General features: G+C 50.0%; 1 protein-coding gene across 2 annotated transcripts in view; it reads left to right on the top strand.

Moving 5' to 3' along the window:
• The first annotated feature begins 2,174 nt into the window (after positions 1-2,174).
• The window catches only part of CREB3L1 (cAMP responsive element binding protein 3 like 1), a 47,088-nt gene continuing 27,918 nt past the window's right edge, over positions 2,175-21,344 (top strand). For both annotated transcript variants that reach the window (XM_082058307.1, XM_082058308.1), the window contains exon 1: positions 2,175-2,459. In XM_082058307.1, coding sequence (XP_081914433.1) covers positions 2,352-2,459 — 108 coding nt within the window. In that variant the 5' untranslated portion in view covers positions 2,175-2,351. The remainder of the gene's footprint in view (positions 2,460-21,344) is intronic.

A 21,344-nucleotide genomic window follows, 5' to 3' on the forward strand; every position in this document is an offset into this window, starting at 1 on the left:
CCCAAGTCTCTTTTGGAGCACAAAGCTGCTCACCTGCAGAAATACCTCCCCTTTTTGGCTCCAGAGGTGGGCAGTGACACTCGCTGAACACAGAAGTAACCTGTGCGTTGCCTTTAATGAATGCATTTGTATCTGACATGGAGAAAATGTCTGTTTCAAAGCTCTACACAAGTGCTAGGGGTGCGGGTCCCAATGAGAGCTCTCCAAGACGCAACAGAGCAGTTGCAAAGCACAATACCAAAATGGGAGGTTTGTTACAATCCTTCCTTGCCTGCAGAGGTGCAGCAGCAATAGAGAGGGGAGCTGCGTCCAGGCAGTTACGCTCAGTACGTAAAGTATTAAATAGAAGCAGGGTCTCAGAGCAGGCAATTTCATTTTTTCCAAGAGACTTTAATCTTCCAAATGGACTTCACAATCCCCATCTGAATGTGCCAAAGCATTTTTCCTTCAGAGTGCAGACAAACAAGTGAGGTTTACTTTGCTTTACCTTTTCTGATGACAATGCCACCCATGCTGTGCAAACAGCCACTGGAGCTGACACCATCTCAGCTTCCTTGGCCTGGTGCTGAGGATAAATAGAGCGTGTGTCCCGAGAAGAGCCTTCCTTATGTTAACCTGGGTGAGGCACTGAACCAGCAACTCTTGGTTTCACCAGTGAGTCTTTGCAGCTGGGGAAGCGATAGCCATGTTTGGTTAGTGGTGGGAGGTGAAGCTGGCCCTGTTGTGGCTCTGCCTGTGCTCTGTGACACTGGACTGTCACCCCATTGCTATCGCAGGGCTCAGTCCTCCTGCCCCTCACAGCTGAGAACCCCATTGACTGGGATGCTAAAGGAGAGATGTCTTTCCCCTTGCTTGGAGGTAGTTTGCTTCTTGCTGAAGGGTAAGGACATATTTCTTCTCTCCGTCTTACAGTGGCAAAGGTTTCTGTGTTCCGCCCTTTAAATCCACTGGCACCCACATTGACAAAGAGGGTTCTTTACCAATAAGGAAGGAGGAACAGCATTATTTTCCCAGCACAACTCCATCCTGGTTGAATTTATGTCTTCTGAACCTTTTACCCAAAGGCTCTTTACACTTGACTGAAACATAAGGTAAAAGCAAATTTAACTGAAAGAGCCCATTGTGTGTGCAAGTATAAAGGCTTTTGTGTGCAGGAGGTAGCAAGCGGCTGATTGTGCATTGAGTAGCCAAGGAACACCTCAGGTTGTGCTGTTAGTCCTGAGACCTGTGGGGAGCATGGAGCAAGAGCCTATGATGGCCACATGAGTGGAAAGCCAGTATCTGGTTCAAACACAGGCTCCAGCCAGTTCAAATCTCTACTTCCTCACCATGACCCTCACTGTTGGTTAACTTTCAGCCAGGCTTCTTCCAGGGAAGATGCACTGCTCTCCATATGCCTGGGATCAAGAAAGCCATTGCCAGGGGCTGGGACTCCAGTCCATTCCCTGTAGAGCCATGAAAGCAGGGACATATTAATAAAACATCAGTCTTCAACAGGATTATTAAAAGTGGTTTTCCTGAGTGTTGGTTTGAGTAAGGATCAGAGAGGACAGGGATCCATAATCCTATTTATCTGAAGCCATATAATCTTCCTGAAGCTCCTTAATGGTGCCCAACTCTCTAATTAGAGAGCAGCCACATGGGCTGCTGCAGCCAGGCCTACCTGCAAGCCCGTTGGGCAGAGCAGGGGCAAGGAGATCTCCCTGACACCTTGCAACTCCCCTTTGGGCACTGATCCCTCAGAAGACCCATCTATCTTTCCTGGCTCTGCTCCCCGAGGGAGGGGACACCAGAGATTGCCACTGCCTCTCTGCCGGCAGGGCCACCGCTGGGTCTGCTGAAGGGGAGTCTGATCAGTTCATCAAACTGAAATCGCTCTGTCGGGGATCAGCATCACGCTCCGGCCACCTCCGCAGCCCCGGGAGGAGCGCGGGAGCCCCGGGCACCCGCCGAGCTCGCTCTCCCCGAGGTTCGGGGGGATGCGGGGGGGGACGCAGATGGCCCCCGCGGTGCCGGGGGCTGCCCGAGAGGCGGATGCGCTGCCCGCCGCTGCCGCCGCGCTGCCTTAAGGGGGTGTCGGCGAGGGAAGTCCCGCCCCGGCGGCTCCCGGTGCGCGGGCGGGGGCGTGTCGCGGCCGGCGGCGGCACCGCCTGCTCGGCAGCGGGGCACTGACAGCTGCCCCGAGCGGGCACCCGGCGCGGCGCTCCCATCCCCGGCCGGCGGCTCGCTCCCCGCCGCGGCCCCGCCGCCCCATGGACCGCCGCCGCCGGGGGGCGGGTGGGAGCGTGCCGCGGCAGTGAGCCCGGCCGGCGGAGTGCGGGGGGCGGCCGAGCCCCCGCGCCGCGGGCACCATGGACAGTATCCTGGAGCCCTTCCCCGCCGAGCGGCTCTTCCCCGCCGCCGGCACCGGCTTCCTCGACCTCGGCGACTTTAGCGACGCGGACTTCCTCAGCAATGTGGTAAGGGACGGCCGGCAGCTCCCCGCTCCCCGGCGGGGCGGCCCCGGACGGGCGGCCGCAGCCCGGTTAGCGCGCACGGGACGCGCCGGCGGGCTCGCCGCGGCCCCCACTTCGCCCCAGCTGCCCTGGGGCTGCGTGTGCCGGGGTCCCGCGCCTGAGCACTGAGTGCCCCGCGGATGCGGGTACCCGGGTGCTCCTCGCCGCACACGGGCAGCGTTCCCCGGGACCGGCCCTGCTGCACCCCGAGCAGACCCTCCTGAAGAATCGCAGTTTGTTCTTACAATGCGCTTTCTTGAGACCCATGGCTGGGGGATAAGTGTGCTGTCCCAGGCGGGGAGTGCACAACCTGCTGTGGCTCAGCTCAGGCAGCACCGGGGGCACGACCAGGTGCCCTCAGGAGGGAGACCTTTGGGCTCAGTGCCTCCTCGCTTGTTTGCTTCTAACTTTTCCTCAGAGTGGCATTTGGGAGATGAAACATCTCCTGCTTGGCATTAAGGCTGGGCTGATTTACTTTGGAAAGAAGGGTGAGGGGGAAGAGTGACTTGGGAGGAAAATGTGTTGCCAGTCCCAAGAAACCAAAGGGGCATTGTTCACCTCTAGGGAAACTGCCCAGCCTCTCTGAGGAGTCATGCAAGTCCCGAGTCCAGCAGCTCTCCCGAGCAGTGCGCACAGGCTCTTTGCTGTCCTGCCTGAGCTTTCTGTGGGAGTTTGTGCTGTGAAACCTGCAGCCTTCCTGCCAGGGAGGACCCAATCCTGAGGCCAAAGGGGGAAGGGCCCCACCTCAGAGGTGGTTTGAGGTGAGGGCATCATCCAATGCTGGACAGCAAGGCACTGCCTGCACTCAAGGCTCCACCAGCCTCCGAGTGGCTGCAGCCACGGGTCAGCGTGCCTGCCCCAGACAGAGAGATTTTAGCCACAGTTTGTTACTCCCCTGTCACCCTACTGGCACCTCCCACATTCCTGGTGTAGCACTGTGAGGGTCTCCCTTGCAACGGGAGCAGCGGAGATGCCGGCATCATGACACAGAAGCAGGGGACAGGGAGAGGAGGGCTGTAGCCATTAAACATCTGATTAATCCACTTCTGCTGTGTTACACAGAAGATATCTAAAGCCTTTTATGCTGCCTCCCTTGTGGAGGAGACAGTAGAGATGCAGAATTTGCATAAATGTTATGTGCATCACACTTAGTGTGTGGAGACACACTGGGTCTGGGAAAGAGATTACGCAGGCAGCCCCATCTCTCATGAATATCACCAGCTCCTAATTTCCAAGACACTATCGTGCCTTGAGGACTGACTCTGGTCCGGCTCTACGGGAGGCAGCAGAATCCCACTGTGCTCAGACAGACCTTGCAATGGCACGCCAGCCCGAGACTGAGCGCTCGCTCGCACTGCAAGGCCTTGCCTGCTCACATCTGAGAGACCTGTTGCTAGGAGTTTTGTGCTTTCCCTAATTCCACATACGTCCACTGTGGATGAAGCCGTGCTGATACTAAATGCTTTATGCCAGGAGTGTTTATTCCCTTACCAAAGTGAAAATAGTATGTATTGGCACCAGCCCTTTTACCCAGGTGTGATACGGGCTGCAGTCACAAGTCAGAGAATCTCTAACCAATATACGTGGTACCTCTTTATAGCTTAAATACAACTCCTGCCTGCAAGCAGACTCTATGAAAAAGCAGCTTTTGTGTAAGAGTGCCATCTGGTGCCACTTGCCAGGACAGTGTGTTTAAAGTGTGCACTGGCCATGTGCAGGCTGGCTCCATCCTACCTCATTTAAATTTGCCTTTCTGCTTGGAAAGCTGCTTCTTGAAGCAGCCTCCCCTTCCCTTCATGTTAACTAGGTTGCAGTGACTCAGGCATCATTGTGCTCAGCTTTCAGATAGAAAAATAAATGCTTTTGTGAATTTTTTTCCCAACTGTGAGCACCACAAACTTCAGCTGGAGTGTGAGAGTCAAGCTGATATCTTCTCTTCCTGCAGATGATAAATATAAGAGATTCTGTAGCCACTTTTTGCCTACCAAATCTGTTGGTGATATAAGAGCCAGAACATAATACATCACCCCCTTTGTTCTCACTCTGCATGACAACATGGGGGAAGGAATACACTTACATTTTCTCACTAAATCCAGCAAATCTCCTGGGATCTTGAGATGTGTTGAGAAGTTCTTTTTACATAGAACTGTGCAAAGCATCACCGTGCACAATAGCTCGCTAATTTGCCAGTGCCTTTGCTTCAAAGATGGGCAAACTTTTCCAGATATTGTTCAGCAAGCATTTTTCTTAGAGCAGGCCAGGAATTTTGGCCATAAAATGCCAGTATGAAACTTTTTCTGAGGATGATTTCTTCAGAAAGGAAGCAGAAAGAAAAGATGGATGAACCTTACTGCAGAGCCTGCGCTCCTTTGAGGCAAGAATTACGTGTCTCTACTCTCCATTCTTGAACCTTTGGCACTCCTTATGAGTCATCTTGGTCTTTAAAAAAATGGTTCTCTGTATTGCTCATCTAAAGTTGTGACAAAGAAGTAATGAAGGCACATCTGTAGATGCATCCTCAAAAAGGTCTGTGTGCTTGAAACAGGAAAAAAAAATAATTTGAATAAGTGTGGGGGCTGCCATTCAGAGGGACCTAGTCAGGTTGGAGGAATGGGTCAGCAGAAAACTCATGAAATTTAGCGAAGACAAATAGCAACTCTTGCCCCTGCAATGGGTGGACTGGCCCACCAGGGTCATGGGGCAATGGTGTGCTCTGGTAGCAGAGGCGGCAAGCAGCTAGGAACAGGAGAGCAGCAGTAGCTAGACAGAGGGATGTGATTATCCCTCTTTTCTCGACAATCATAAAACTGTGTCTGAAATACAGTGTCCAGTTTTGGACAGCCTGGTACCAGAAGGACATTGATAAAGCTTACTGCGTGGTGGGGATGGTCACCAAGATACCTGGGGTTGGAGATCTTCTCTTGTGAAGAGAGGCTGAGGGAGCTGGGCTTGCTCAGCTGGAGGAGAGGTGTCTCCAGGCGACCTAGCAGCAGCCTGCCTGCACTGGTGAGGAAGCTACTGAGAAGATGGGGCCAGGCTCTTTCCTTAAGTGCATGGCAGGAGGATGGATGATCATAAATTGGAACAGGGGAGGTTTAGACAGGGTATAAGGAAACAATTTCTCACTCTGAGGACAGCTGAGAATGCATGAGGCTGCCCAGGGGCACTGTGAAAACTCCTTCCTTTGGTAAGTGTCACGAGGATGGAGCCAGGCTGTTCTCAGTGACAGCCAATGATAAGACAAGGGGCAATGGGTGCAAACTGGAACACAGGAAGTTCCACTTAAATATGACAAGAAATTTCTTCACGGTGAGGGTGACAGAGCACTGGAACAGGCTGTCCAGGGAGGTTGTGGACTCTCCTTCTCTAGACACATTCAAAACTCGCCTGGACACATTCCTGTGTAACCTCACCTAGGTGTTCCTTCTCCGGCAGGGGGACTGGACTAGATGATTTTTCGAGGTCCCTTCCAATCCCTAACATTCTGTGATTCTGTGAACCTGGTCTGCATTTAGTGTTGGCCCTGCTCTGAGCAGGGGTCAGATTAGAGACCTCCTGAGTTACCACTCAACCTGCATGAGTCTGTGATTATATGATGGTGTGTGGTTTTGATTTTGCTTAGTTTATTTGTTTGGTTGTTGTTGTTGTTTTTAATTTAAATCTTAAGGAGAGCGGTGTCTGCTTGGTACTTGGAAGGGAAATCTCCAAGGGACACAAAATCTTTCTTTTATTCACTTAGCTTCTGCTAACCAGGCTTATATATATACAATGACTACTAACAACACTATCAGTCTCCTTTGCTCAGGAGGCAACCTACTGCTTTTGAACTTAGGCATTTTGCTCATCTTTTTCTGCCAGAAGGACCTACCATAAATGAAGCTAATGAAGTTTCATGCAGTGCCTGCTTATCAATTTCACCTGTTTGTCTCCTGCCCAGCACAGCATTTCTGGTCATTCTGTGAGCACCCATCAATTCACTTACAGTCTATTACAGCTGCGCTCAGAGAGCTTGTACTTTCAGCTCTTATCAGTGCTGTGAAATTCTTGAAAAGCCTTATCTTTTGAGTCAAATTCACCACTGTGCTTCACTGGGTTTGTGCCACTCCAGTGTCAGAATGAAGCCAGAATAAACCAGCCAAAGAGGAGGCATGTGTTTCTTTTTAACCTAGTATCCCAGTTGGTTTGCTTCTTCCCTATATTTTGTATTTTATAGTATGAAAAATACTTTTAAAGATGACTTTGAGTGTTCATGTAAACACAATTCTATTTTGACTCTCTGTTTTTCAAAGCATATTCTTTACCTCCTTCTAAAAGGGAAATATCAAGGTGAAAAAAAAACATTCTACAAGCTAGTCAAGGTCTCCACTGTTAGAAGTTGCAAAATGGTAATTCAGGCTGTCTCAGTGGTGTTAATACAGCTCCTTCGGGGAATGCATGGTAACACACTCTTTCGCTGTGTGATCCTGTATATCTGGGCAGTGTGACAAGCAACATCTTCTGGAGCCTGCTAGAAGCCAGCAGAATGGGAGAAGAACTGCTTGAACCTGTGGGTTGCTCCTTGAGTGCAAACGAAGTTGTGTGCCTACCATGTACTCTTTCCTTTAATGTTCCCGCCTGCAGAAAGAAGGGAAGTAGCAGGACTGTACGTAGTGAGCAGGCTGAGAGTGGTGCTGGTGTAGCTTGTAAGGGGAGCATCCCCTGGAGACAAGGAGAGGCTATTCACCATGGAAGAGAGTTGCTCTTGCAAGAAGCCTGTACACACTTCTATTCCTCTTATGCCTACTACAAGGACATAAATAGCACTTAATTGGTGCTTAGGTCTTGGACTGACTTTTGGTCTGAGTGAGCTTCACGATGTGTAAGCTCTCTCCCACCATCTCTCCACACAGTAAAGAAGAGCTCAGGCAGATTTGGTCATCCACTTCTCACCCTTTGCAGTTGCTCTGCTGTAATGGGAAGCTGGGTCTCTGGGCCTGATGGTAGTCCCTTGTGGAGACACACACAGAAAGCATTTTGGCCCTCTATTCCTATGCCTGGTTAAATTTGGTCAGTTACACATCCATGGTTAGTCAGCCAAGTACTGGGCAAGGCAAGACTTTTTAATTTAAATTTTGCTTGGTACTTGCCAGTCAGAGATTCCTGTGGGATCTGGAGTACAGATAGAGAGAGACCTGGTGGGGCCATCAAACCTGGCCTGATTGAAATGAATCCTAAAATAATAATTCCTAGTTTTTCCCATTTCTTTCTTTGGATCCATCTCGTGGTTCCTTCATTTCATGTCCATGCTGCTCCTTATTGCCTCATAGTGGGACTTATACCCGCAGAAGTGCTAGTAGCAGGATGAAACCAGAGCTGAACACAGCAGTTTATGGGTCCTTGAGCCTACAGCATCATCACCGCAGGGTCATCACCAGGAAACATATTTCCATTTTGATAACGAAGAAGAGGAGAGACTTGATCTTCTTTTGGAAGACTCTAGGTCAATACTTTCTCCACAGAGAGTGGGGACCATTTGTGTGTCCCTCCTAGCTGCCAAGAAAGTGAGAAATGTTCGAGATACTCTTCCTCAATGAAAATGTTCATCCGTTGGACAACTGTCTGCATGTGCTGGGGATCCACTGGCCTAAACACTCACCTCAGCCAAAGTGAGAGAACCCTTTAACTGTGCTGGTAGGCCAGAACTAGAGGAGAGGTTGCAACTGAGAGCAGGAGTGCAGGAAGGCATGTGTCCAAAACTGAGTTAAACACTGGAAACACAGCCATCGTCTTAGTGGGGAGCAGCAGGAAGGACTTTCATGAAGTGCTTGCAGGGTAAACAAAGGGAGGGTTTGGCAGGGGGTGGAAGCACATCTGTGCATACAGTCCACTCCCACTGAGGGAGGGTGTCAGCAGCACCAGCTGGGAGATGCTGCAGTCATGTACAGCTCAGGCCATGTCTGCCAGGTGACTGCCATCCCCTCTGACATAAGTCAGTCATTCAATGCCACCAGCGTATTCAGAGAGGAGAAAACCTAGGGGTCTCATCTCTACAGACCAGGCTGTAGAAAGCCTCTGAGACTGTTCCATTGGACCTCCTCTTAGTACCAGTATGAGTGCCTAAGCATGGTGTCTGATGGCTTCTGAATCCCATGACAAGCGTTGGGTTCATTGATGCGAAGTGCATTCTGCTGCCCAGGAGCCCATCTGGTGCTGCACTGGTCCTATCCCATGCTGCACCGGTTTCACCCAGCATCTGGTCTCCTCTGCCACTGCGTGGCCTCATCCGATGCTGCTCTGACCTCACTGAAGCCTGGGATGGAGCTGTCTCTGGTAGAGAGGGGAATTTGGAAAGAAGAGCGTTTTCTGAAGCAGCCCCTTAAAGGGAAATTTTAGAAGCACGGATTTCATAGCCACAGGTGCAGCCTCACTATTCAAAATGTGGCCAGGCTGACACCTCTGCAATGTACTCATGTGTTTCCTCTGAGAACGGTCTACTCCTGGGCTCGCTCCTTTATTTTTTTCTCAGCACTTCCCTGTAGGTTTTCAGATGATAGTATTCAATTAGCATTTAGTATATTACTTATTTACTACTTTAAAAACTCTCAGTGTTAAAGGAAGCAAACAAAAGCTCTTTGCTCTTTGGAGTTGTTTCTGTGTTTCTGGTAGGTCCTCTTCTCATAGCCACAGATAGCATGGTGCTTAATATGAAGATCTGATCTCAAGACTGACTTGTACCAGTGCATTTTAGGGAAGGGATGAGTCCTGTGCCTCATTGTCCTGTTGTGAAGAGTCCACTGAAGGAAACGAAATGGGACACAAAAGCCAGCTGGTGACTCTTTTTGCTGCAGAGTTATAGGGGAACATGTAGGGCACCAGGGATGAAATGGACCATTACAGCTCAGCTAAGAAATGGCCAGGAGCTGTCTCTTGGCCTGATTTGGCTGAGAGATTTCCCAGGGAAATGCCAGGTCTGTGCTGCAAGGTCAGGTGCTGTCACCGATGTTTCACAGGCAACTTTGTGGCCAACATTGTTCTTCTTCAGGAGAGATGTCTTTTAGAAGAGCCAGGTGTGTTAGCCATCGCTCCCAGGCCAATCTCAGTCATCAGGATTACTACATCCCACTGATACCAGCTTTCTGCTGGGGACTGTATTTATCCTCCTTTACACATCTGAACTGCTGGGACTTCCTGCCTCCACATGGGAGATGGGAAGTGAGAGCAAGAGTGGGACGAAGGCTGTGTTTTTCAACTGACCCCCATGCTAGCACCGTGGCTGTTCTGCTGCAGATGGTGACATCTGAGCATGCAACTTTAATGTCGTTTGGTATCCTCTGGCTGAAATAGTTGATTGTGTTTTCAGCCTGGCAATACTTACCTTTACTCACTCTTTCCTGTCTTTGGAGCTCAACTTGTGTTATGACTTGTTAGGTGTTTTCTTGGGTTGGTGCCTCCATGTTTTGCATCGTACCTCAGAGCAGAAATAGCTGAAAGGGTGTGAGGAGCTGAGGGCATGGCCACAGCGGCAGGGGACTGCAGGTAGCGTGCCGAAAGGCAAGCTGTGTCTTTCAACCCAGTTGCTCCCCATGTCTGCCATGCAGTGTTTACATCTGTCCAACTTATTCCCAGCTGCTCAAGAAACCAATTTTTTTTTGCTCCTGCTTTTCTGTAGGGTCACACCATTTAAGGCTTTTCTTTCCTGGAGTCTCTTGAGCTGACCTGAACACCCCAGCCTTCCCCTTCTCACCCATCCCTTTCTGACTTCTTTACCCACCTTCTGTTCTCTTTCTTTGCATCTCCCCTTTTACTTCTATTTTCTCAAATCTCTCCGGGGCTGTCTGCCTTTGAAATCATGTGAAGCTGCTCTGGTCTGGTCAGTGTCTGAGTGATAGATGCTTGACACCAGTCTTGACATGTTGTTGTGCCAGAACAAACATAAAGGTTGGAACTACAGAACTACACACTCTTTCACTCCTTTCTTTCTCTTCCTATTTTTTCTTCTGAGTTTCTAAGACTGCAGAAATCCCTCACACAGGATGGAAGCAATGTGCATGTCTGTCCTCCCTGAAACTAGTATTTAAACCAGTGCTGGGGTGATTAGTACCATCTTTAGGGCTTAAAGGTGATGCCTTACGCAAGGTCATTCATTATGATTGCTGTCCAGCCTGTTGCAGAGAAAACTCACCCTTGACTACCTCAGCAAAGTTGCTTTTGGCTTCTTTACACTGTGACTTTGTCTTGATTAGGAAAAATGTTCGTTCAGGTCAGTCTGGCTGACCCAAATAGCAAAGCCTGCTCAAAATGCAGTTAACATTTTTCCTAGAATAGATGCAACGTAATGTGTTCAGCTCAGCAATCTGTGTCAGGAGTTCCCCTGCAACAGAATGTCAGGGCTCCCTTGGGAGGAACCTGGCAACTGAGGATGGAGAGGAAATACAGCTTGGGCCTGACACCAAGCATGTTACACAGGAAGGAGCTGGGTTTTGGACACTCATATTGGATTGTCAGCATCCCTCCTGCAGGTTAACTTCCTTAGACAGATGCCCAAAGAACTCCCCACCACAGTGTCCTGGGGACACTGCCTTCTCCCAATGCCATGGCATGTCCAGTGCACTGCAGCTCAAGAATAACATGTCTCTCCTGGCCGAGGTGCAAACTTGCTCCGGCTCTGCAGTATTTGCAGCCCTCCCTGTCCTGGGAGGAGAACTTTTCCCTTCAGAAGGGGTAGCTGAGGCAGAGTGAGACCAGGACGAAAAAGTGGACTGAGGTCCACAGCCTCAATAGTTAACTGTTCCATGTCAGAGCAGCTTGATGTGAAATGAGTCCTGTATAAATTCATGACAGTTTGAAGGAAGGAGCTGGGCAGGTGCTTTTGGCTGAGTTTGCTGCTACTCCAGAGGAGGGACTGCAAGACAGGCAGCTCCGGGAGGAGGAAACCGGCTCTGACATCTGTAAAGACTGTTGATGGAAGGTTTCTTTCAAAGCCTTTTCAGTCTTTCAATCTGAGAGCTCTTTGCCCAGGGCGTGCTGGAAATCTGGCTCTTCTTTCCAAGCAAATGTGGCAGATTCTGAGAGTTGATGAGGTGCTGTTGAGCCACAAATATTGAATTGCCAGATGAATGATGTTGGGTTTGTTTTCATTGTGTTTTTCCTCTCCTTATGGACAGTGGTGCAGTGAGGTTGTCGGGAATGGGAGAACTGTATTTTAGTCCCAGCTCTGCCAGTTACTTAGTGTGTGATCTTCAGGGTGTCACTTGCAACAATGCAGCTTTTGCTGTCTATAGAAATAGTGCACATCCTTATTCTTACTGGCATGGGGAAGTGCAATCAATGGATGAAGTGGATCAATGAAAAGTTAGACTGGGGCAGGGGGGTTGCTAGCAGATACCTGCCAGGAAAGGTCCATAGGAGCTATTACTTTGCTTCCCCCGTCTCTTGAAAATACTTTGCAGCTATAGATGGTATTTGCAAAGTTTTCAGTTTGGCAGCTGCACCTTCCACTGATGTCCCAGCTATCCTTTACACTTCTGTTCATTACCCTAGGGGACTGCATGTATCTGATTCTGACCTCAGATACTTCAGGCTAATCCAGAGTACGCTTTCTGTGTCAGTCTGAATGACTGCGTTAATCAGCACCAGAATTTAAACTGAAGTACTTGGGCCATGGTGTTGCTGGCCTGACCTCTTTGGGCCTTTCTGAAAACAAACAATTTGTGCTTTATAAATCCAGTGAATGGGCTTTACTTATACCTCATCCTCCACTGCACAACCAGATTCCAGGTCAGCTGCAAAATGTAACTTCTCCCTGGGTTCACTGCAACTTGCTGAGGGCACCCTGTTATATTTCTGTCCAAAATTGCTGCGTGGTCAGTGCTGTGCCAAGTTCCCAGGCTCCCAAAGTATGTCTGATCTGGTTTTTATCTGAGAAGGAGGTAACGAGCAGAAAGTACCAGAGCGCCGTCCATGGCTTTATCAGTCCCCTAGCAGGCCACTCAAGATCCATATGAGTCCCTCCTGCTGCTCAGCACATGGTTTCGTGCTTTCCCTTTCTCTTTTGAGGTGCCTTTTCACCACACTAAGTCTGTCTGCCTTGTTGTAAAGTTAGGATCACCATCATCTACTGGGAAGTGCAATGCAAAAGTTGCTTTTCCATTCTCTGATGCCTCTCCCTGCTCCTCAGGGTTTGTCAAATACAGTTGGCAGCAGACCAGCAACTGGATTAGCATTAAATAATGAGCAAATGGCCTGCAGCCCTTTTTCCGACCCAGCAAAACGCACACCTTTCGTTCTTTTCTTACATGTCTTCAAGCCCCGTTTTTATCACACTAGGAGAAAGCTGAGCTCTGGTCAATGCTGGGAACAGAACAGAGGGTACTTCACTCCTTTCTTGTCGCTAATTAGTACCAAGGTGGTACCTAGCTTGAGAGCAAAACTGTTTTCTCCCTCCTCCAATAACTGCAGACACAACGAGCAGTCAGTGGCAGCTGTAAGCAGCTGGGGTGAGCTGTAGCAGAGCAGGAGCAACGCTTATTTCTTAATTTTCCTGCATGCTTCAGGCTCCAGGGGAGCTGTCCTGGCAAACTCCTCCTTTGTAGCCAGGGGCTGAGGTCCCAGGTGAGATGATGGCACACATTACTATGTCAAGCCCAGCAGCTATGCAGTGTGGTGAGGTCACCCAGCAGCCTCAGTATCTACATGTAAGTGCCAGAGACCCATGCCCAGACCAGGGCCCGTTCACTGGTCTCAGATGCCTTTCTGATATTTGATGGAATTGGATTATGTAGAGTTGCCAGAGGATTTATTTATTTATTCTGGGAAAGAAAGATGGAAGGAGGCCAGGAGGGATGGAGAATAGGGAAAGGAGGAGGGAAGAAAAAGCAAAGACAAGAGAGAGGTAGGAGGTAGCTATGCAGTTAGCATTCCTGAGCCATCTGGACCTGTTGGCATGGCCCCAGCTGGATGGGCTCACAGGTTTATCCACACCATGATGTAATCTCCATCATCCAGCGTTTGATTTTTCTCCTTGCACTGGCTGGCCTTGTATCTGGTGCATGTCTGGAGTGGGCATTTTGATTTCCTGTTGCTATTTGTGGACTTTTCCTGGCCAATCCTCAAGAGCAGCTCAGGCGGTTTGCATTCCTCAAGCTGAAGAAGCAATGCCACCCTGCCAGTGCAGAGCTGAGGCCAGCCGCAGCCAGCCTGCCGGCCGGGGAACAACACCCCTGCACAGGGAGCCAGCTGTGGCTTGCACCATGCTGTGGCTGGAGAGAGGGTGACACCTCTGCCTGGTGCCTGGGCCGCTGCAGCTGAGCTCAGGAGTCAGCTCAGGAGTCAGCTCAGCCTTCAACACCAGCACAGAGAGGGCTGATGAGACCCCCCCATTCCTGGCTGCTCATGGGCTTCACTGCCCTGCCAGGTCTTGCAGTAGAACAGGAGGAAGGAGAATTTTATTTGGCCCAAGACCTATTCCGCCCTTTGGTTGATGTGAGTAAAAAGCAATAATGCCAGCACCAGGGAGCACCAGGGCTCTAGACTGCCCCGTAAAGCAGGTGGGCTTCCCAGCACATGGGAAGGGGAGCTGAGGAGGACCTGATCTGACACTGCCAAGCACCCACTCTTGCTAGGGAAAGGCCTGTGATCTCCTCCCTTCCACCACTTGGTGCCACTTCCAAGTCTAATGGGAAGGATTCAGACTCGTGTTCCCTCCACGGTCTATGGGAAACAGCATTGATCCTCACCAAGACCAGCCATCTCTTATTTTTCTTGAGTCCTTCACAGCACATGAAATGAAGAGGGTTTGCACATCTGTTTCCATAAAAACACACTGTTTGAATGTCTTTAAGTTACAGGAGCCACGCAGGAGCAAAGTTGTCTTATTCACTACATAAATTAAATTTGTGGAGGGGTAAACAGCAGAGCCATATGTCCACTCCTGCCTTCAGAAACAGATCAACTCCCGTGGTCCCACATGGCTGGAAAGGTCTGAGATGCCCAGAGGATGAAGATGGGATTTCTCTATAGCATACCACTGCTGTAAGCAAGCCTCAAATACAGCGACATGAGGGGCCTGCTTCAGAGTATGCCATTCCCTGCTCTGACTCAAGAAATGTGGGTAGCAGTGTGGTGAGCTATTAGGCAGCAGTTGGACATGAGCACACAGTACTCCCTCCCTCACGATGCCTCATCCTGCTCACATGCCTTGCTTAGCTTTGTTTCCTCCAGGGGCTTGGGAACAGGAAAGCTGAGTGCAGTAACCCTCAGGGAGCAAAATTTTGTTTGGTGAAGAATACTGCTGCGTGGGTCAGAAGTTGTCCTGGTTGCACCTTGAGGGAGCAGGGCTCTGCTTTCATAATACTCCAGGGACAGTCTGTCCACCAGGGATGGACTCACTGGAGCCACAGAACTGAGCTTTTCCACCCAACCCAGCTCTGCTGAGCAAGAGAGTAGCTGAGAAAAACGATGGCCTCTTTATAAAGCAACTGGCAAAACTCTTGCATCTCTCCTGGGAGCAGGCCAGGGATTCTGAGTCACTGCTAAAGTGGGTTGCAGCCAAGGTAGTCTTACCCAAGACATTAAGTGAGAGAGGAGAGATCCACCCAGGAGTGCCAGCAGAAAAAGAAACGGTCATGACCATAATTAATAATAATATAATGATGAAAAGATTCAGAAATGGACTGCTCACTCCAAAAATAAAGTTTGAGGACAATTCAAATGCTGTACAGAAAAAAAGAAGAGAGGAAAAGAGTTTAGAAAGACCGCCAAAGCCTGCATGTCAGCCGCAATGCACGGAGTCCCATCCAGCTGGCCTGGGTTCAAAGAGCTCCTATTGTCCAACAGCATTTCCAAGACACCATTCAAAACTTTCAGAAAATGAACCCAAGATGCGGGGTGAGATTTATCGCACAATAAAAGCAAGCCAGATGTGTGCACCCTTTCAGAGAGAAGAGATGGGAGAAAGGTGATGGAGGAGCAAACGGGAGAACCAGGCAGCAGAGGCATGAGGGTAGAGGGTGGCATGAGAAGGTCTGGTGCTGTGAGCATCCAGGCAGGAAATGGGGCTGGGTTTGTCTGTGCTGGGACACACACCAGGCACTTGGGAAGGACTTCATATATACAGAGAACTCTTATACTTAGGAAAAGTCATTCAGCATCAGGATTATGGTACAGAAGGGGAAGATGTCACTGATGCTTTTTTTCTCTTTTGTTGCACCTAAAACCATGATAGATATTAAGAGGTTATTGTTGCTTCTGGTCCTGGATTATATACCCACATGACAAGGCCAGGTCTGAAAGGATGCCCAGAAGCCAAACCACTATAGATTTTATCTTGATTTTCTGGGGCTCGCACAGCCTTCATAATCACTGTGTAGCTCTGGCCACTGTGGCAGGGCTGTAACTTCTTTTGCCAGCGGAATCACTCACTTCCACCTGTGATTTGATTATGCTAAAATCTAGCAATTAATTACACAGAAAGATGATTAAATCTTTGAATCTGCTGCTAATGCAGTGTTACGGGACCGCAACCTGCCATCATTAAAAAGCCCTCAAGTTCTCCCTGCCTGCAAAGAGACCAGTGTTGTTTCTGCTGTCTGCAGAATAACCTGGTATGGTGGCTATACCATACCACACTCCACAGATTAAAAGGTGACTTGGTTTTGTTCTTAGGAAGGCATCTAGTAGTAAGGACTTGGTCATCTAAGAGCAAAAAGCCTGAGAAAACACTTTGGAGGCTTAAGACAGAGTCCCTCTTTGCAACGACTCAGAGGTTTGGTGACTGTAGTTAGCTTCTACAACAGTTTTGTTTTAGAAAGGGGTGGATTTATCTAAAGCCTTTAAACTCAGATGTGATGTTTCTTTCTGTGAAGCTCAGTTGCAGATGATGAGTTTGAAGCAGGAGGCGTGGATATAGCTCCCGCACTCAGCTATGTAAGGAACCATATTTGATTACCAGACTAGTTCCTCCAGGCCCTAAACCCATGAAGCCACCTATTGTCTCCTTGTGCTGCTCCAGGGATGTCCAGAGAATGGATTCCCAAACCCACCAGTTTCTGCAGATATCCCTCCAATGCTGGGGTGCAGATGCCTGCTCAATCTCAGATACAGGAGCTTTGAGGGTAGGATTCCAGGGCATAATAGGTTTCCTGTCTTGAAAGGCACATGCAGTCTTGTCTTCTCAGATGCTTCTGACTTTACTTGAGCACACAATCATTTCTACTTTTCACCAGCTACAAAGTACTCAGCTGCTGGGCCTTGTCATAGAGAAGTCTGGCTTGGAGAGGGGCTAGCTGGAGAGCCAGGTGTTGGGAAAGAGTTTGCACAGGCTGCCTTTCTCCTTCAGCCTTGATTTTTATTCCATGGTTGAAGTGAGTGCATTATCTCTGACCAGTCCTCATCTTCAGAAGCACAGGGCTCTGACTGCTTGTTCACCAACACTGCACATTCTTTCTCCCCTGAGATGGTGCTAATCCAAGCTGCCCCAGTAGTGACGAATGGTCTGAGAGGTGCTTTGCAGGCTAGGAAGGATCTCCTCATTCTCCAGAGACTCTGGTTTCTGCAGCTTCACCACTGAGGTGAAAATGATACCCTCAGCATTGGAGCTGAAGTTTAATTTCCTATCTGCTGCTTAGGGCACAGATTTTCCACTGGGATATTGGCAGCAGGTCAGAAATCTGCATTCCACGCTGAATTGCTTTGAAAACAGTCCTGGTGTGGGACCTCATTCAGTCTCCTGGTTGCAAAACCCAGCTCTTGCCCAGCCTGGCCACTGAAGAGAGTCCCAGCTCTGGCTATCTCAAGATTTTGGGTGAAAATCCTTCACATCCTTGAGTCACAAATCAGCTGGTCCAGACTTAGTTCCTCTGTAATTGCCCTTTACAAAGGCCTAAGGAATGAAAGCCACCAGTAATGTTTGGTATTAGCTGCATGCCTCAGCATTTGGACTTGAATGGAGTACAGCTATCTTCGTCTTCCAAGGCGGCTTTTCTTTATGGGTCTCTAGGGACCTGCTAGGGGACAAAATGTGAATTATCTCCCATTTTGCTCTCTGAGCACTAAAGAGAAACAGTTTCAATGAGACAAATGAAGCTGATTGTAAAGATAATACAGATCTTTCCTCCTTCTCTGGTTATCTCCCAAAGCAGATTTCCTCTATCTCCCAGGGCACCTTTCTCGTTGCTTAGATTGCCTTTCTTGCAAGAAGCAGAAAAAAAGGCCCTAATGGCATGGGGGTGACAATCTGTGTAAGAGCAGAGATGTGCCAACTCTGGTGGCTTCAACGCAGTACGGGCAGGGCCAGAAGCTTCCAAGAAAGATGGAAGAAATAGTGGAGTGGCATTTATTCCAGTTAATTTTGGTTACTGGATAAACTTTGCCATCCCACTGACTGGTGACTGGTTTGAGCAGTTGCACCTATTTTTAATTGTATTGAACTGTATTTCATGTCTTTTGGGGATAGTGTGAGCTCAGTTCAATGCAGCATGGCAGTACAGTTCAGAGAGTCACACAGAGTAAAACAGTGCTTTCTTTTGTTTGCCCTCCCCGCTGCCTTTCATTGCACCACGTTTCCCTCTCTATCAAGGATAATTTTTCCCTAAACTGTCCAGGCAGATGTCCCACACAGAATTAAATCCATGTGCACTTTCTCAGGGTAGATTTTGCCTCTAGATTTGCAGGGCTGGGCTGGAGCTGCACTTTTAGGTTGTGCAGCAGTGCTGCACACCAATGGGCATGGCTGCAGACACTCAATTGTGTTCTGGCTGCTGTGCCTCTATGGGGACTGCGAATGGATAGGTGTGTTTGGGCTCTGCAAAGGGCACACCTGGGTGGAGGTGGGTTGGGGTAATACAGCAGATAGGGCATTCTCAAAGATGATGGATTATATTTTCACACATAACAAGATGAAGTTCACATTAACCTCCTCCCACCGATGCTACAGCAGCTGAAAGACTCCTGGCACCCTGTCACAGTGTGGAGTTAGGGTGTCTTTGAGAGTCTGCTGCAAACTCAGCTGAGGCTGCCAAGTTAACTCAAAGAGGTAAAGCACCAATTCAGACAAGATGGCAAAGACTTAGAGGGAGTTAATACGGTACAGTTTCTTTCTCTCAGAGCTACTGCTTGTGTGAAGCCTCTGCTTGGAGACTCTGCTAACCTCAGCTTGGGAAGGGGCAAAGAAGAGGAAGAGACCCCTGCCAGCTTGCCCAAGGGTAACTGCATTCCCACAGAGAACACCTCCCACACATGTCCATTCAAACACGGCCCAGCTGTCACCATGATGGCTCAGATATAAAGGTGGCTTTGTCTTGTAGCAAGCAGGTGTCTTCAGTTCTCTGAGCTCAAGAAAGGCCTTGAAGGACAAACTTTTTATTTACCTTTCATGGACTCATAGAAATAGCCCCCAAATCTTCTGCCAAAAGAGGGTTAAGAGCAGCTGATCTAAATGTTTTATGCTGAGAGGGCTGTGTCCACTTCTCCGTGTGGTTTAAGTCCTGCTCTAATTTTTTTTATCAGTCAGCTGCAAGGGAGTTGTAAGCCAAAGGAAATTTGGGACATTCGTTGCACATGTAGCATACACGCAGCAAAAGCTCGCTGGAAAGCAGAGGCATTCCTCTGCATCCTCCAGGGTGCTGCTGCTGGGAGGAGAGGTGCTCCTGCTTCTGCAGACTCAGCAAACTGTACTGTAGCTGATCTCCACCCCAGGGCCAGTGGAGCCTGGTTTACCTTAGGGGAGGCTGATGTGTTCCCCCTCCTCCCTATCACACACATACCTGCTCTGCACTCTGGCATTCACAGGTGGTTCAAGGGCACACAGATGGCTACATCACTGTGGCCACACTGTGATGCCATTTGTCTTTTGATCTGCCTCGCCATAGGCTCAGCCCTGCTCCAGTCATTCCCTTTGGTGCTTCCAGTTCCTCCCACATCACCACTCCCTGCACCATCCAAGTGTGGTACACCGTGTCCATGACTCTTCTGCCACTGCAGCAGCAGGTGCCTTCGGTGCTTCCTTTAGGGCCGCTGGGAAACCCAGGCACAGCCTGGCAGATTTCAACTTTCCCTGTACCTTTTTCTCTCTCTTTTTTTTTTTTTCTCTCCTTTCAGGACAAAAACATTTAAGCTAAAGACTTAACCACTCCCCTGATCCTGGGAAGCTCCCAAGATTGCTCCCTGGTGAATGGCAGCTTCACAGAATCACAGAATGTTAGGGATTAGAAGGGACCTCAAAAGATCATCTAGTCCAATCCCCCTGCCGGAGCAGGAACACCTAGATGAGGTTACACAGGAATGTGTCCAGGCGGGTTTTGAATGTCTTCAGAGAAGGAGACTCCACAACCTCCCTGGGCAGCCTGTTCCAGTGTTCTGTTACCCTCACTGAGAAGAAGTTCCTTCTCATATTTAAGTGGAACCTCCTGTGTTCCAGTTTGTACCTGTTGCCCCTTGTCCTATCATTGGTTGTCACTGAGAAGAGCCTGGCTCCATCCTTGTGACACTCACCCTTTACATATTTATAAACATTAATGAGGTCAACCCTCAGTCTCCTCTAAGCTAAAGAGACCCAGCTCCCTCAGCCTTCCCTCATACAAGAGATGCTCCACTCCATCATCTTTATGGCTCTGTGCTGCACTTTCTCAAGCAGCTCCCTGTCCTTCTTGAACTGAGAGGCCCAGAACTGGACACAGTATTCCAGATGTGGTCTCACCAGGGCAGAGGCCTCACAAAGCCCGAGCCCGGTATTGCGATCACAGCCACAAAATTTTGATGTGGTGTGCACCTATTGTGTCAGAACGAAGGGGGAAAGGTGAGGCCTTCCCGAGGGGCAGAGACCGCCAGGGGGCTCGGGAGGGGGGCGTAGCCCCCCTCCCGAGCCCCCTGGCGGTCTCTGCCCCTCGTCTCGTTGCCCCCTCCGGCCGCAGCTGAACGGGCACCCGCCGTGAGGCGCCGCGGACCGCTCCGTCCTAACCCTGTACTCCTCCCGCCCGCCGCGCACGGCTCTGCTGGCAACCGCCTCTCATTGGCCGCCGCCCGGCTGCATCAGCCAATGGGCGGCCGCCGCTGCCGGTCGTTGGAAGCGTGCCGCGGCGACCGTTAGCGGCCGGTGGCGGGGGAGGGGCGGGTGGCTCCGCGCACCCTTCGGTCACCCCTCGGACCCGGGGGCCGCGTTACCCTGGGAAATTCGGCTGCCTGACGGGGTGGCGGGAGGTGAAGCGGCTGCTCCCGCAATCGCCTTTCCCTGATTGTGTCTTGAGCCTCTGTTGTCCCTCCTAGGTCTTGTGGCGCCTAGCGCTGGAAATTGTAAATCCAGGTCCTTGGCACAGATGTGCGGTGGAAGGAGGTTTCCACAGCAAAGCCATGCCTGAGCCTTGCTGGGACTTCGCAAGGCACTGTGGACATGGGTGTGGCTGCTGTGGCCAAAGAGTAACGGCTTGCAGCACCTGAGGGGTTTCAGTCCCTGTGGGGAGGGAAGTTGATGGCACAGCTCCCTGTGGGGAAGCAGGTCAATTCCCTTTCTTTCAGCGGCCCTAAGCCCTCCTCTTTCTGTTACTCTTTCTGTTTCTACAGACAGTAATAAATTCTGGGCCTGGCACCAGACCAGGTTCAGTCAAGCACTTTGCCACTTGGAGCCTGGGTGTCATGGCAGAGTTTGGTTCACCATACCGCCCAAGGCTGTGATGCTGAAAATAATAATGGGCGATGGGCATTGCTAGCAGTCTCTGAGAAAAGCCGAGGGGTGCTGCTGGTCAGGATGCTGTCCTGATGCTGGAGGGAAATAGCAGTGGGGTTTGCAGATGTTTTGGCCCAAAGTGCTTTAGCCATGCCATGCAGAGAAGCAGAATAGCAAGGGAGTCGGTGGCAAGATACCCAGGCAGATGGGGAGCC

Source organism: Streptopelia decaocto, assembly GCF_964273445.1.
Source record: "Streptopelia decaocto genome assembly, chromosome: 7".
NCBI lineage: Eukaryota > Metazoa > Chordata > Aves > Columbiformes > Columbidae > Streptopelia > Streptopelia decaocto.